A 17,500-nucleotide genomic window follows, 5' to 3' on the forward strand; every position below is an offset into this window, starting at 1 on the left:
AATACAGCTTTAAATCGCAAATATAAATTAAAGTTTAATACATATTTGCATAAAAACCAGCTTAATAAAATGTAAATATGTTTTCATATTTTTGACAGTGACATTTCTGTGTGGAGTTTGCATGTTCTCACATTGCTGGTGTGGGTTTCCTCTCGCGGCTCCGGTTTCCCCCACAGTCCAAACACATGCGCTATAGGTGAACTGATCAACTAAATTGGACGTAGTGTATGAGTGTGTGTGTGTGTGTGTGTGTGTGTGTGTGTGTGTGTGTGTGTGTGTGTGTGTGTGTGAGAATGAGTGTGTATGGGTGTTTTCCAGTATTAGGTTGCAGCTGGACTGCATTAAACATATGCTGGAATAGTTGGCGGTTCATTCCACTTTGGCGACCTTTGATAAATAAGGGACTAAGCTGAAGGAAAATGAATGAAGGAGTTTTTGACAGTGTTTTCTGTGTCTCCTCAGCGTCCTTCATAACTACATGCTGTGGCGTATGGTTGCGGCTCTGAGCGAGCATCTCTCCACAGCGTTCCGCAGCACCATCCACGAGTTTTCTCGAGAAATCGACGGCACCGAGCAGCAGCTGGATCTGGAGCGTCTGTGTCTCACGCAGGCCAACAAACACTTCGGCATGGCCCTCGGAGCGCTGTTCGTCCAGCAGCACTTCTCCTCCTCCAGCAGAGCCAAGGTCAGAATAGACACTGAGAAACAACAACACACTCTTTATTATTGATGCTGTTATTACCATGGATACCTTTTATTTACACTTCTATGTAGGATTAAGGCAGTTCTGAAGGCAATAGGGGTCCAACCCAATACTAGTAAGGTGTACCTAATAAAGTGGCCAGTTAGTGTATATATATATATATATATACACACACACACATATACACAAACATATATACTGTACACACACCTGGATTTTGTTTGTTGTCTTGTATGGTTTTTTGCCTTACAAGACAACAAACGCCAACATAGGGAGAACATGCAAACTCCACACAGAGACACCAACTGACCCAGCCGAGGCTCAAACCAGCGACTTTCTTGCTGTGAGGCGATCGTGTTACCCACTACGCCACCGTGACGCCGCTGGACTAATAATCTCAGATCATTTTAATTCCCCCCTTTAATAATACACCATTAACAGCCAGGTTTATTTGACTGCTGTTCTCTCAGGAGGAAGCTCTGAGCATCAGCTCCCGCTCCTCTGGATTTAGTCTAACAGAGACATGGAGAGATCTCCTTTATTCTTTTCTGACTTCTATATGATCTTCTGAAGCTCCGTCTGTATTTTCCAGTGTCTCTGGTGTATTCTCCTTCTCCTTCTTCTAATGTGGTGTATGAGTTTTTCCTTCAGCGGGCGAGTGTTTGTTTTCTCTCTTCACACAGATAAAATGATGGATGCATCAAATCACACTTGTTTTGGGGAAGATGTTTCTCCCAGATGGTTTGCATGGCAGGGTGTTTAGATTTCTTTAAAAATCTTCAGTCAAAATGTCACTTTCAGCTGAGTTTCACAGCCTGCAGTGGGTTTATAGTGTTTCTGGCGGAGCAGGAGTCATGCAAACCCCTTCAGACTTTACTATGACTTGTATTTCTTGACACAGAAGCTTAGTGGAATGTTCATGCTGCTCTTTGTTTTCAGCCCCACTTTTTTTATTTTTTAAATATTTCTCAAATGATGTTTAACAGAGCAGTGGAATTTTTCACAGTAGGCTGTCTGATAATTTTTTTTTCTTCTGGAGAAAGTCTTATTTGTTTTATTTCGGTTAGAGTAAAAGCAGTTTTTAAATTTTTAAACACCTTTTTAGGGTTCATATTATTAATTAATAATTATTGAGTATATTATTAAAATTATTGATTATTAAAATTATTTTAAATTGATAAAAATATTTAAATTATTTAAATTACAAACAAACTATTAAAATGACAAAAAATATTAACATTACCAATATTACCTATTATTATTACTACTATTAATTAAAATTACTATTAATTATTTATTGTTTAATTTATTATTAAAATGAGCAATTATTAAGATGATTAAAATTACAAACAATAATACAATTATTAAAATTACTAATATTAACATGTATTATTAATACTATTAATGAAAATTAATATTAATTATTTATTGTTTAATTGATTATTAAATTAAGTAATGATTAAAATTATTAAAATTGTAAAAAATATTTAATTTGTTTAAATGAGAACAATTATAAACGCTACAAAAATTATTACAATTATTTCAATTTTTATTATTGTAAAAATACTATTATTAGCTGTTATTATTACAACTATTACCAAAACTATGATTAACCCAAAACAAATATTGCTTAAGAATAATTAGTGTAGCTGTTGTTACCATAGCAGCTATAGAATCACCACAACTGATTGATTACTGTGGTAGTTTTGTTACCATAGCAGCTGTAGAATTACCACTACTAAATAATTACTGTGGTAGTTTTGTTACCATAGCAACTGTAGAATTACCACAACCGAATAATTACTGTAGTAGTTTGGTTACCATAGCAACTATAGAATCACCACAACAGGTTTATTAATGTAGTTGTTACCATAGCAATTATGGAATCACCACAACATACTAATTACTATAGTAATTTTGTTACCATAACAACTGTAAAATCACCACAACAGATTAATTACTGTAGTAGTTTTGTTACCATAGCAACTGTAGAATTACCACAACCGAATAATTACTGTAGTAGTTTTGTTACCATAGCAACTGTAGAATAACCACAACCGAATAATTACTGTAGTAGTTTTGTTACCATAGCAACTGTAGAATTACCACAACCGAATAATTACTGTAGTAGTTTTGTTACCATAGCAACTGTAGAATTACCACAACCGAATAATTACTGTAGTAGTTTTGTTAATATAGTAACTGTAGAATTACCACAACCGAATAATTACTGTAGTAGTTTTGTTACCATAGCAACTGTAGAATTACCACAACTGAATAATTACTGTAGTATTTTTGTTAATATAGTAACTGTAGAATTACCACAACCGAATAATTACTGTAGTAGTTTTGTTACCATAGCAACTATAGAATTACCACAACCGAATAATTACTGTAGTAGTTTTGTTAATATAGTAACTGTAGAATTACCACAACCGAATAATTACTGTAGTAGTTTTGTTACCATAGCAACTGTAGAATTACCACAACCGAATAATTACTGTAGTAGTTTTGTTACCATAGCAACTGTAGAATTACCACAACCGAATAATTACTGTAGTAGTTTTGTTACCATAGCAACTATAGAATCACCACAACAGATTAATTACTGTAATAGTTGTGTTACTATAGCAACTGCAGAATCAACACAACATATTTATTACTTTAGTTGTTGTATTACCATAGCAACCATAGAATCGCTATTACTATTTACTATATACTTTTGACCGTAAAAATGGTTTTAAAAACAATTAAAAACTTCTTTGATCGTAGCCAAAATAAAACAATTAAGACTTTATTCAGAAGAAAAAAATATTTGTAGGAAGTACTGTGAAATCTGTAGAACATCACCCGAGAAACATATGAAAAGCATAAATATTACAGGTGAGGGTGAATAATTTGCAGATGTATAGAAATAGACATGTATGAATGATATAACTGTCTTATATGAATGTAAGATTATAGGTCTGTGCATTAGAGTAGCACAGTTTCTACAGTCGTCGCTCAACATCTCAAACATCTTTTCATATTTGAGCTGATTTTAATATGCACTGGAGTCGTCTGAGTGACAGAAATCATTCACACTTATAATTAGAAAAGCAAGTCAAGTGAGACCATCATTTAGAAAGCTGGTCAGAATTAGCGGAGATGGCCTCAAATATACATAAAAGCAGAGCCATAATAAGCAAAACGCCATAGGAGACGTGAAAACAAGCTGTGCATGATTATTAAAACATAAATATATATATAACATGAAGTTGGAGATCTGATATATTTTTGAAACACTGCTTATGGTGCTACTGAAACTTCTGATGTTACGTTTAAAACGATTTATTTAATTATTTACTAATTTTATTAATTAATAGTTTTTGTATTAAATTTGTATTATTACTATTTTCATTTAATTATTATATTTTTATTCATTTATTTATTATGTAAAGTAAATGCTTTAAATTCTCATAATTTTATTACTTTACATTATTAATTACATTTTTATATAAAAATGTGTTTTTTATTTAAATAAGTTGTTATATTTATACATTTATTACAATTATTATTTATTATGTAAACGTACTACTTTGAATTCTCAGAATTTTGTTATTTTTAAAACTAATAAATGATTAATTAATTTAATAAATTAATTGTTTTTATGTTAAAATGTTATTATTTGTATTTATTAGTTATTATATTTATATATTTGTTTCATTTCTTATTACTTTATTTATTATGTAAACTAAATACTTTACATTTGCAGAATTAAATAAACTATTTAATTAATTATTTACTTGTTTGATTAATTAATCGTTTTATATTAAAATGTTATTATTATTTGTATTTAATTAATTGTTATATTTATATATTTATTAATAATTTTTTTTATTTTGTAAACTAAATGCTTTAAGTGTAACAAATTCTGTAACAAAAACTATTTAATAAATTATTTAGTAGTTTAATTAGTTAATAATTTTTATGTAAAAATTAATTAAAGGGTTATTGTTATTTGTATTTAATTATCACATTTATTATTATTTAGTTATTATGTAAACTAAGTACTTTGAATTTGCAGAATTGTCTGATACTTTAAAAACTATTTAATTAATTATTAATTTAATTAATCTTTTTTTAAATGTTATTATTTGTATTAAATTAGCTATCATATTTATATATTTTTTACATTTAGTATTCATTTATTATGTAAAGTAAATACCTTAAACTCGCAGAATTTTGCTACTTTTGAAAGTAATTAATTAATTATTTAATACATTAATTAATTATTAATTTTTATATTAAAATGTTATTATTGTTTGTTTTTAATTAATTATTATATTTATATATGTATCACATTTATTAATAATTTATTTATTATGTAAAATAAACACTTTAAATTATCAGAAATGTGTTACTTTTAAACAATAATTTATTTGATTTATTTTTTTATAATTTTTATTTTCAAATTTTTTTTTTTTATTTATTTAATTAACAAATGTATTTATACAATTATTAAATTCATTATTCATTTATTGTAGCTAGTCTTAACTCCCATTGACAGATGCAGATCACACATTCACAGAGCCAATCAAATTTGGTGGCAGATTTGATTGACAGCAAATCTCCACCCATACTGACAGGTGCGGATCACACATTCACAGAGCCAATCAAATGTGGTGGCAGGATTGATTGACAGCTAGTCTCCGCCCACATTGACAGGTGCATTTCACATGTTGACAGAGACAATCATATGTGGCGGCAGGTTTGATTGACAGCTAGTCTCCGCCCACACTGACAAGTGCAGATCACACATTTAGAGAGCCAATCAAATGTGGTGGCAGGTTTGATTGACAGCTAGTCTCCGCCCACATTGACAGTTGAAGATCACATGTTCACAGAGCCAATCAAATGTGGTGGCAGGTTTGACTGACAGCTAGTCTCCGCCCACATTGACAGGTGCAGATCACATGTTCACAGAGCCAATCAGATGTGGCGGCAGGTTTGATTGGCAGCTAGTCTCCACCCACATTGACAGGTGAAGATCACATGTTCACAGAGCCAATCAAATGTGGTGGCAGGTTTGACTGACAGCTAGTCTCCGCCCACACTGATAGGTGCAGATCACTCGTTCACAGAGCCAATCAAATGTATGGACAGATTTGATTGACAGCCTGTCTCCGCCCACAGGTGCAGGAGCTGGTGGAGGATATTAAACACTCTCTGGATGTGAGGCTGCAGGAGCTCGACTGGATGGATGAAGAAACCAAAGATGCCGCCAGAGGAAAGGTGATGCTTCATTATCTCCTTCTCACACTGGAGTTACTTTACTTTAAAAAAAGAGTAATTAATTTAATTTATTTATCTATTATAAACAAACAGCTGATATATAAACACATGATTATTATTATGGTGAACGTTTCTGTCGTGTGATCCGTCTCTCAGCTGCAGCACATGATGGTTATGACGGGTTATCCGGACTTCCTGTTAAAGCCTGAGCTTATCGACGAGGAATATGCGGTAGGATGATTTCGACCAATCAGATGATCCGATTGTTAGAGCGTATGCTGAGCTCGCATTTTTTGGTCTCTGCAGTTTGACGTGAACGAGAAAACGTACTTCAAGAACATCCTGAACAGCATCAAGTACAACATCAAACTCTCCATCAAGAAGATCCACAAAGAGGTGGACAAGACCACGTACGTAACGCACACACACACACACACACACACACACACACAGGAAGTGATGTCACTGATTCACAAGAGTGACTGTTGTGTTTTTATTCTTCATAGGGGGTTTAAAAAGTTATAACCTCAACTTTACATATTTAGATTTGAAGCATAAATGCATCAATGAGGGAAGAACTACAATCCCATGATGCATTGCTAAGCACACACTCACATTCAAACATGCCAGATATATGAAAAATTCATTTAAAGTTTGTTATTTCATTTAAAAAATACATTTAAACACAAATATTTCACTATTTTATGAACATAATGAGATTCGATTACTTAATTAGTGGTGCTTTATGGCAGTGGGCGGAGCTAAAGCGCTTTTATGGTGAGGTTTGCTAACTGTGAATCTGATTGGTGGATTGCATGCAAAGCATCATGGGTAATGTAGTTTTTCTGCACACATTTTACTACACACACGTGCACATAAACATCCACACACTTACACACACACACTTGCTCTTTTTCTAACACACACACACATGTGCACACACACACACAAACATCATGCAAACACACTGACTCATACACACTCACATTCACTCACTTACACATACACACACACACACTCACACGCACAGACTCTTGCTCTCTTGCACAGACGGGCGCACACAATCACACACACGCACACGCACGCACACACACACACACACACACACACACACACACACGCACGCACACACACACACACACACACACGCACACACACACACACACACACACACACACACACACACACACACACGCACACACACACACACGCACACACACACACACACACACACTTAAATTATATGAACATACCACATACACTATGTACACAATCACACACACGCACACACATACATACACACACACACACAAACACACGCACACACACACACACTTACATTAGATGAACAGACCACATACACTATGTACACAATCACACACACGCACACACATACATACATACACACACACACACACACACACACACACACACACACACACACACACACTTACATTATATGAACAGATCACATACACTATGTACATACAGACAATCACACACACACACCCACGCGCACACACACATACATACACACACACACACACACACACACACACGCACGCACACACACACACACACACACACACACGCACACACACACACACACTTAAATTATATGAACATACCACATACACTATGTACACAATCACACACACGCACACACATACATACACACACACACAAACACATGCACACACACACACACTTACATTAGATGAACAGACCACATACACTATGTACACAATCACACACACGCACACACATACATACATACACACACACACACACACACACACATGCTTACAGTATACAATTAATCAAAAAGAACTATGAATACACAGACAATCACACACACAAACACACAAACATTTACACACATTTGCTCACCCTCTAACAAACACACACACTAGTGGACCACAATTAATGTGTGTGTGTGTGGCGCATGCTCGTGTGCGTGTGTGTGCGTTTGTGTTTCCACAGGTGGCTTCTTCCTCCACAGGCATTAAATGCGTATTACCTGCCAAACAAAAACCAGATGGGTGAGTGTGAGCACACACACACACACACACACACACACACACACACCTGCTGTAACGCTGTGAGGTGTGTTTTCAACAGATTTTTGTTTTTACTCTTCCCGGATGCGTTCAGTTCATCAAACGTGCAACAAAACATCTTTATAATGTTAACTAATAAAGCAAATAAATCACCTTACTGCAAGAAGGTCTCTGGTTCGAGTCTCGGCTGGGTCAGTTGGCGTTTCTGTGTGGAGTTTGCATGTTCTCCTCGTGTTGGCGTGAGTTTCCTCTGGGTGCTCCGGTTTCCCCCACAGTCCAAACACATGCGCTATAGGGGAACTGATCAACTACACTGGCTGTAGTGTATGAGTGTGTGTGTGTGAATGAGTGTGTATGGGTGTTTCCCAAAACTGGGTTGCAGCCGAAAGGACATCACTGTGTAAAACATATGCTGGAATAGTTGGCGGTTCATTCCCCTGTGGCGACCCCAGAAAAATAAAGGGACTAAGTGAAGAAAATGAATGAATGAGTTTCCACATGAATATGAAGCGGCACAACAGTTTTCAACACTGATAATAATAATAATCATAAATGTTTTTGATCATCAAATGCTCATAATAAAGTTATTTCTGGAGGATCATGAACACTGAAGACTGCAGTGATGATGCTGAAATACAATAGATTGTAAATTAGTAGCCCTTCTGTGAAATTTGTATTATTTTTCATTTATTTCCTACGTGCTACATGTTCCTATACGAGCCACTAATATTGACCACAACAGTTTTTACTTTATTTAATTTATTGATTTATTAATTTATTCTTTTTTTATTCATTCATTCATTTATTTATAATAATTGATTATTTATTATTATAAATTATGCATTTATTACGATGTATTATTAATTGTTTATCCTTCATTTATTCTTTCTTTATTTAATTATTTTTGTTTATTATAAATTATTTATTTATTTTGATTTTATTAATTATTAATAATTGTTTATTCTGTTTATCTTTTATTTATTTATTTACATTATTAAATAAATAATCATTCATCTTTTAATAAGATGTTAAACCGAGGTCCCGACTCTCTGTGGTCGTTAAAAATCCCAGAATGTCCTTCGAAAAGAGTAGAGGGTTTAACCCCGGCATCCTGCCCAAATCTGCCCACTGACCTCTGTCCATCATGGCCTCCTAACCCTCTCCATATCATAATTGGCTTCATCACTCTGTCTCCTCTCCACCAATCAGCTGGTGTGTGGTGTGCGGTCTGGCGCACAACGGCTGCCGTCACGTCATCCAGGTGGATGCTGCACACTGGTGGAGGATGAGGAGATTCCCCCCCCTATATGTGTAAAAGCGCTTTGAGTGCCCAGAAAAGTGCTATATAGATGTAAGGAATTATTATTAATATTAAGGAATTATTTGTTCATAAATACTGAATGATTATTTATTTATTACAGTTTATCAATAATTGTTTATTTTTTATTTATAGTTTCTTTATTTAGATATATACAATATTTACTATATTTATTTACATTATTCATTCATTTAGAGCAATTCTTTATTTGTTATTATACATGATCTTTTAATATGATTTTATAATAATTATTATTAATAATTATTTATTCTTTATTCATTTCTTCATTTACATTATTTATTTCTAATTATTTATTTAATGTTTTAAATTATTTATTTATTATGATTTAATAATAATTACTAATAGTTTTAATTTACATTATTTACATTATTAATTTAGAAAAATTCTTTGTTTATTAGTATAAATTATTTATTTATTAGAATTTATTAATAATACATTCTTCATTTAGTTATTTACATTATTTATTTTTCTATAATAAATCTTTATTATTATACATTGTTTATTTATTATGTTTTAATAATAATGATTTATTCTTTATTTATTTACATTATTTCTTTATTTATAATAATTATTTGTTTATTAGTATATAAATTATTTATTTATTACGATGTATTAATAATCGATTATTTATTTATTATTTATTTATTTACATTATTTTTTATAATAATTTTTTATGTATTTAAATATTTATTGATTAATTTATTATTGATTTAATGATAATTATCAATAATTTTCATTCTATATTTATCAACATTATATACATTATTAATTTATAAGAATTCTTTGTTTTTACTATTATAAATTATTTAGTTTTTACAATGTATTAATGATTTTTTTTCTTTATTTATTTTATTATTTATTTATTTGTACTAATTATTTATTTATTATTAAATATTACTTATTACAATTTATTCATATTTTTATAACAATATTTATAATTTTTTCTACATTTATTTAGTTTTGTTCCAACTAAAAACCAAACCAAAATCAAACCAAATCAATCCAACCAAAACTAAAAACCAAACTAAAAGAAAATAATAGTAAATACTGTGAATTATTTAACTGAAAAATAAACAGTATTTCACAGGAAAGTGAATTATAGCAGTAAATATAGAAAATAGTTGTATTATTGATATAGAAACACAAACATGTTTTTGCTGCATATGTTGTTAAACAAAAGCTTCTCTGGTGAGCAGACGAGATTATTAAATGCTATTGTACAGCTTTCCTCTGATGTCTGTTGTTTTGAAGTTGTTTTTCAGTCTCACATAATCCCGTCTGTGACAATGCCTTAATTTGTTTGTATTAATTAATTAGTTTTTGAGCTGCACTTCACAATAAAGATGATTATTCAGCGTTTATCTTCTTTATTCTTGTTAGAGAATCAGTGCAGAAACACAGACACAAACTTTTTATTATATATATATATACACAACTGCTGAATGCTTGACTCTGATTGGCTGATGATCTGATGATGATTTGTTTTCTCTTTATCTCCAGTTTTTCCTGCAGGAATTCTCCAGCCGACTCTCTATGATCCAGAATTCCCTCAGTGAGTCATTTCACATTACCGGATCAGATGATTCAGTGATTCATTGTCTTTTCAGAATCCTGGATCAGATTATTCAGTGATTCAGAGTCATTTCATATTCCACGATCAGATGATTCAATGATTCAGTATCATTCAGATTCCCAAAATAGATGATTCAGTGTCATTTCAGATTCCCAGATCAGATGATTCAGTGATTCAGAGTCATTTCATATTCCAGGATCAGATGATTCAGTGCTTCGGTGTCATTCATATTACCAGATGAGATGATTCAGTGTCATTACAGATTCCCAGATCAGATAATTCAGTGATTCAGTGTCATTCATATTACCAAATCAGATGATTCAGTGTCATTACAGATTCCCAGATCAGATGATTCAGTGTCATTCATATTACCAGATCAGATGATTCAGCGATTCAGTGTCATTCATATTACCAGATCAGATGATTCAGTGATTCAGTGTCCTTCATATTACCAGATCAGATGATTCAGTGATTCAGTGTCCTTCATATTACCAGATCAGATGATTCAGTGATTCAGTGTCCTTCATATTACCAGATCAGATGATTCAGTGATTCAGTGTCCTTTATATTACCAGATCAGATGATTCAGTGATTCAGTGTCTTTCATATTACCAGATCAGATGATTCAGTGATTCAATGTCATTTATATTACCAGATCAGATGATTCAGTGATTCAGTGTCTTTCATATTACCAGATCAGATGATTCAGTGATTCAATGTCATTTATATTACCAGATCAGATGATTCAGTGATTCAGTGTCCTTCATATTACCAGATCAGATGATTCAGTTGTCATATTCCCGGACCAAATGATTAATTGATTCAGAGTCGTTAACATTCCTGGATCAGATGATTCAGAGTCATTCACATTCTCATATCAGATGATTCAATGATTCAGAGTCGTTCACATTCCCGGATCAGATGATTTAGAGTGATTACTTCATCATCATGACATCACAATATTAATTCATGCAAGTATTAACAGACCCCCCCCCCCCCCCACACACACACACACACACACACACACACACACACACACACACACAAACACTCTCTCTTTGTCTCTAATGCTCACAGTTATTGATCTGATCTGAATATCATCTCTGTGCTGTTTATGTGCTCATCTCCTGCTCTCTGTCTATTATGGGATGGAGTGTGTGTTATTGATTCTGTTAATGTTCTGTGAGGAGCTCTGGCTTGGGTTATATACTGTAGAAATACAAGTGGTCATCAGGACTGCTTCACACACACACACACACACACATACACACAATAGAAGCATACAGAATTTAATATGTTCGGTGTGTGTGTATCTGTGTTTGATTGTGGGTTTGTGTAAGAGAGAGAGAGAGAGAGACGGTGTATTGTGTGTGTTTGCATACATGTGCGTTTTGTGTGTGTATACATGCGTATAAATATAAGTGTGTGTGTGCGTTTTGTGTGCGTGCGATTGTGTGTTTGTGTGTACAGAGTGATTGTAAAATGGCTTTACTGCATATTTTTAAAAAGTAACACTTCTGTTGTGTGTGTGTGTGTGTTGTGTGTGTGTGTGTGTGTGTGTGTGTGTTGTGTGTGTGTTACTCTGAGAGCAGCTCTTGCAGCTTTGTATTGATTTCCCTTCACAAAGTCTGTTAGAGGGACAAATGTTACCAGACCACACACACACACACACACACACACACACACACACACACACACACACACACGCACACAAACATTTAGCAGTAGTTTAAAGACAAATGTTACACACGTCACAGTACATGTTCATGAATGCTGTTGTGTGTAGTTATTGACCAGTCACTGATTGCTGTTTGTCATGTGTTGAGGGTGTATTGAGACACTGTTACAGCTTTATTCACATTTAGGCTTTTACTGCACGCAATGCAAATGTGTGTTAATATATATATATATGTTTTCAGTCTAAGCATTTAAGCTTTTCTAAAATTAAACCTAAAACTTGTTTAATTAAAGTGACCCTGAGATGAAAGCTAATAATAATCGTGTGTGAGTAACTGTACAGAACTGGCCGTGTTCTGCAGTATCGTGTTTACTATAGCGGTGCAGTCAGTGTGTGTCTCTGCTGCCTCCTGCTGTTCAGTGCGCTCTAATGCAGTTTCTCCTGTTTGTCAGGTCACTGAATTATGGAGGAATCGGTGCGATTATTGGACACGAGCTCACACACGGATACGACGACTGGGGTGAGAGACCGCAGCAATTATTTATTTATTTATTTATTTATTTATTTAGTAACTCACAAAGGAAAATAAAGACTAAAGGAAGATAAAAGCATGATCTAATCTATTCATTTTTTCCAGCTAAACTAAATGCGAGCCGAGGTTTAATCTGTTAAAACTTTATATTTTATTTGTTTTTGTATAGACTGACATTATTTAAGTTTTAATTAGATTTTTATAAATTTTAAAGACAAGAGTTATTCAATAAATGTATTATTTATCTAGATGAAATCTTTCATATGTAAATGAAAGGTTTTATCTGCTAAACTTTATTCATTCATTCATTTTCTTTTCAGCTTAGTCTTTTTATTAATCGGGAGTCACCACATTGGAATGAACCGCCAACTCATTCATTTATTTATTTTCTTTTCAGCTTAGTCGCTTTATTAATCAGGGGTCGCCACAGAGGAATGAACCGCCAACTCATTCATTCAATCTTTTTCTTTTCAGCTTAGTCCCTTTATTAATCAGGAGTCGCCACAGCGGAATGAACTGACAACTCATGTATTTATTTATTTTATTATCATCTTAGTCCCTTTATCAGGGGTCGCCACTGTGGAATGAACTGCCAACTCATTCATTCATTCATTTTCTTTTCAGCTTAGTCCCTTTATTAATCAGGAGTCGCCACAGCGGAATGAACCGCCAACTCATTCATTCATTTTCTTTTCAGCTTAGTCCCTTTATTAATCAGGAGTCGCCACAGCGGAATGAACCGACAACTCATTCATTTATTTATTTTCTTTTCAGCTTAGTCCCTTTATTAATCAGGGGTCGCCACAGAGGAATGAACCGCCAACTCATTAATTCATTTATTTTCTATTTAGCTTAGTCCCTTTATTAATCAGGAGTCGCCACAGCGGAATGAACCGCCAACTCATTCATTTATTTATTTTCTTTTCAGCTTAGTCGCTTTATTAATCAGGAGTCACCACAGAGGAATGAACCGCCAACTCATTCATTCAATCTTTTTCTTTTCAGCTTAGTCCCTTTATTAATCAGGAGTCGCCACAGCGGAATGAACTGACAACTCATGTATTTATTTATTTTATTTTCATCTTAGTCCCTTTATTAATCAGGGGTCGCCACTGTGGAATGAACTGCCAACTCATTCATTCATTCATTTTCTTTTCAGCTTAGTCCCTTTATTAATCAGGAGTCGCCACAGCGGAATGAACCGCCAACTCATTCATTCATTTTCTTTTCAGCTTAGTCCCTTTATTAATCAGGAGTCGCCACAGCGGAATGAACCGACAACTCATTCATTCATTCATTTTCTTTTCAGCTTAGTCCCTTTATTAATCAGGGGTCGCCACAGCGGAATGAACTGCCAACTCATTCATTTATTTATTTTCTTTTCAGCTTAGTCGCTTTATTAATCAGGGGTCGCCACAGAGGAATGAACTGCCAACTCATTCATTCAATCTTTTTCTTTTCAGCTTAGTCCCTTTATTAATCAGGAGTCGCCACAGCGGAATGAACTGACAACTCATGTATTTATTTATTTTATTATCATCTTAGTCCCTTTATCAGGGGTCGCCACTGTGGAATGAACTGCCAACTCATTCATTCATTCATTTTCTTTTCAGCTTAGTCCCTTTATTAATCAGGAGTCGCCACAGCGGAATGAACCGCCAACTCATTCATTCATTTTCTTTTCAGCTTAGTCCCTTTATTAATCAGGAGTCGCCACAGAGGAATGAACCGCCAACTCATTAATTCATTTATTTTCTATTTAGCTTAGTCCCTTTATTAATCAGGAGTCGCCACAGCGGAATGAACCGCCAACTCATTCATTTATTTATTTTCTTTTCAGCTTAGTCGCTTTATTAATCAGGAGTCACCACAGAGGAATGAACCGCCAACTCATTCATTCAATCTTTTTCTTTTCAGCTTAGTCCCTTTATTAATCAGGAGTCGCCACAGCGGAATGAACTGACAACTCATGTATTTATTTATTTTATTTTCATCTTAGTCCCTTTATTAATCAGGGGTCGCCACTGTGGAATGAACTGCCAACTCATTCATTCATTCATTTTCTTTTCAGCTTAGTCCCTTTATTAATCAGGAGTCGCCACAGCGGAATGAACCGCCAACTCATTCATTCATTTTCTTTTCAGCTTAGTCCCTTTATTAATCAGGAGTCGCCACAGCGGAATGAACCGACAACTCATTCATTCATTCATTTTCTTTTCAGCTTAGTCCCTTTATTAATCAGGGGTCGCCACAGCGGAATGAACTGCCAACTCATTCATTTATTTATTTTCTTTTCAGCTTAGTCGCTTTATTAATCAGGGGTCGCCACAGAGGAATGAACTGCCAACTCATTCATTCAATCTTTTTCTTTTCAGCTTAGTCCCTTTATTAATCAGGAGTCGCCACAGCGGAATGAACTGACAACTCATGTATTTATTTATTTTATTATCATCTTAGTCCCTTTATCAGGGGTCGCCACTGTGGAATGAACTGCCAACTCATTCATTCATTCATTTTCTTTTCAGCTTAGTCCCTTTATTAATCAGGAGTCGCCACAGCGGAATGAACCGCCAACTCATTCATTCATTTTCTTTTCAGCTTAGTCCCTTTATTAATCAGGAGTCGCCACAGCGGAATGAACCGACAACTCATTCATTTATTTATTTTCTTTTCAGCTTAGTCCCTTTATTAATCAGGGGTCGCCACAGAGGAATGAACCGCCAACTCATTAATTCATTTATTTTCTTTTCAGCTTAGTCGCTTTATTAATCAGGGGTCGCCACAGAGGAATGAACTGCCAACTCATTCATTCAATCTTTTTCTTTTCAGCTTAGTCCCTTTATTAATCAGGAGTCGCCACAGCGGAATGAACTGACAACTCATGTATTTATTTATTTTATTATCATCTTAGTCCCTTTATCAGGGGTCGCCACTGTGGAATGAACTGCCAACTCATTCATTCATTCATTTTCTTTTCAGCTTAGTCCCTTTATTAATCAGGAGTCGCCACAGCGGAATGAACCGCCAACTCATTCATTCATTTTCTTTTCAGCTTAGTCCCTTTATTAATCAGGAGTCGCCACAGCGGAATGAACCGACAACTCATTCATTTATTTATTTTCTTTTCAGCTTAGTCCCTTTATTAATCAGGGGTCGCCACAGAGGAATGAACCGCCAACTCATTAATTCATTTATTTTCTATTTAGCTTAGTCCCTTTATTAATCAGGAGTCGCCACAGCGGAATGAACCGCCAACTCATTCATTTATTTATTTTCTTTTCAGCTTAGTCGCTTTATTAATCAGGAGTCACCACAGAGGAATGAACCGCCAACTCATTCATTCAATCTTTTTCTTTTCAGCTTAGTCCCTTTATTAATCAGGAGTCGCCACAGCGGAATGAACTGACAACTCATGTATTTATTTATTTTATTTTCATCTTAGTCCCTTTATTAATCAGGGGTCGCCACTGTGGAATGAACTGCCAACTCATTCATTCATTCATTTTCTTTTCAGCTTAGTCCCTTTATTAATCAGGAGTCGCCACAGCGGAATGAACCGCCAACTCATTCATTCATTTTCTTTTCAGCTTAGTCCCTTTATTAATCAGGAGTCGCCACAGCGGAATGAACCGACAACTCATTCATTCATTCATTTTCTTTTCAGCTTAGTCCCTTTATTAATCAGGGGTCGCCACAGCGGAATGAACTGCCAACTCATTCATTCATTCATTTTCTATTTAGCTTAGTCCCTTTATTAATCAGGAGTCGCCACAGCGGAATGAACTACCTATTCCTGTCTAAGTTTCATGCAGCAGATGCCCTTCCAGCTGCAACCTAGTACTGAGAAACACCCACACACACACACTCATTCCCACACACTCATACACTATGGTCAGTGTAGTTGATCAGTTCCCCTATAGCGCATGTGTTTGGACTGTGGGGGAAACCGGAGCACCCGGAGGAAACCCACGCCAACACGGGGAGAACATGCAAACTCCACACAGAAACACCAACTGACCCAGCCGAGACTCAAACCAGAGATCTTCTTGCTGTGAGGCCACAGTGAGCCAACGTGCTCCCCCAAATCATTATTCATTCATTCCTTTTCCTTCAGCTTAGACCTCGCTATCAGACTTCAGATGTCACCACAGCGTAATGAACCGCCTACAAAACATTACTAATCAAATACACGGATAACTAGTAATAAAAGCTAAAATAAATGCTCACGATATCGACCAAAGATCTGTTCATGTGACCTGGTGCTGTCTGCTGATAGGTGGACAGTATGATCGCTATGGCAACCTGAAGCAGTGGTGGACGGAGGAGTCGTACAGGAAGTTC

General features: G+C 34.7%; 1 protein-coding gene across 2 annotated transcripts in view; it reads left to right on the plus strand.

Annotated features, from left to right (window-relative positions):
- Positions 1–17,500, plus strand: part of ecel1 (endothelin converting enzyme-like 1) — a 69,118-nt gene that overhangs the window by 47,582 nt on the left and 4,036 nt on the right. For both annotated transcript variants that reach the window (XM_087282292.1, NM_001442655.1), the window contains 8 exon segments: positions 463–685; positions 5,879–5,977; positions 6,134–6,208; positions 6,284–6,387; positions 7,961–8,019; positions 10,877–10,928; positions 13,080–13,147; positions 17,436–17,500. The exon segment at positions 17,436–17,500 is cut by the window's right edge and continues 60 nt beyond it. In XM_087282292.1, the coding sequence (XP_087138418.1) occupies positions 463–685; positions 5,879–5,977; positions 6,134–6,208; positions 6,284–6,387; positions 7,961–8,019; positions 10,877–10,928; positions 13,080–13,147; positions 17,436–17,500 (745 nt within the window).

The sequence above is a fragment of the Danio rerio genome, chromosome 15 (assembly GCF_052040795.2).
Source record: "Danio rerio strain M-AB ecotype USA chromosome 15, GRCz13ab, whole genome shotgun sequence".
Classification (NCBI taxonomy): Eukaryota; Metazoa; Chordata; class Actinopteri; order Cypriniformes; family Danionidae; genus Danio; species Danio rerio.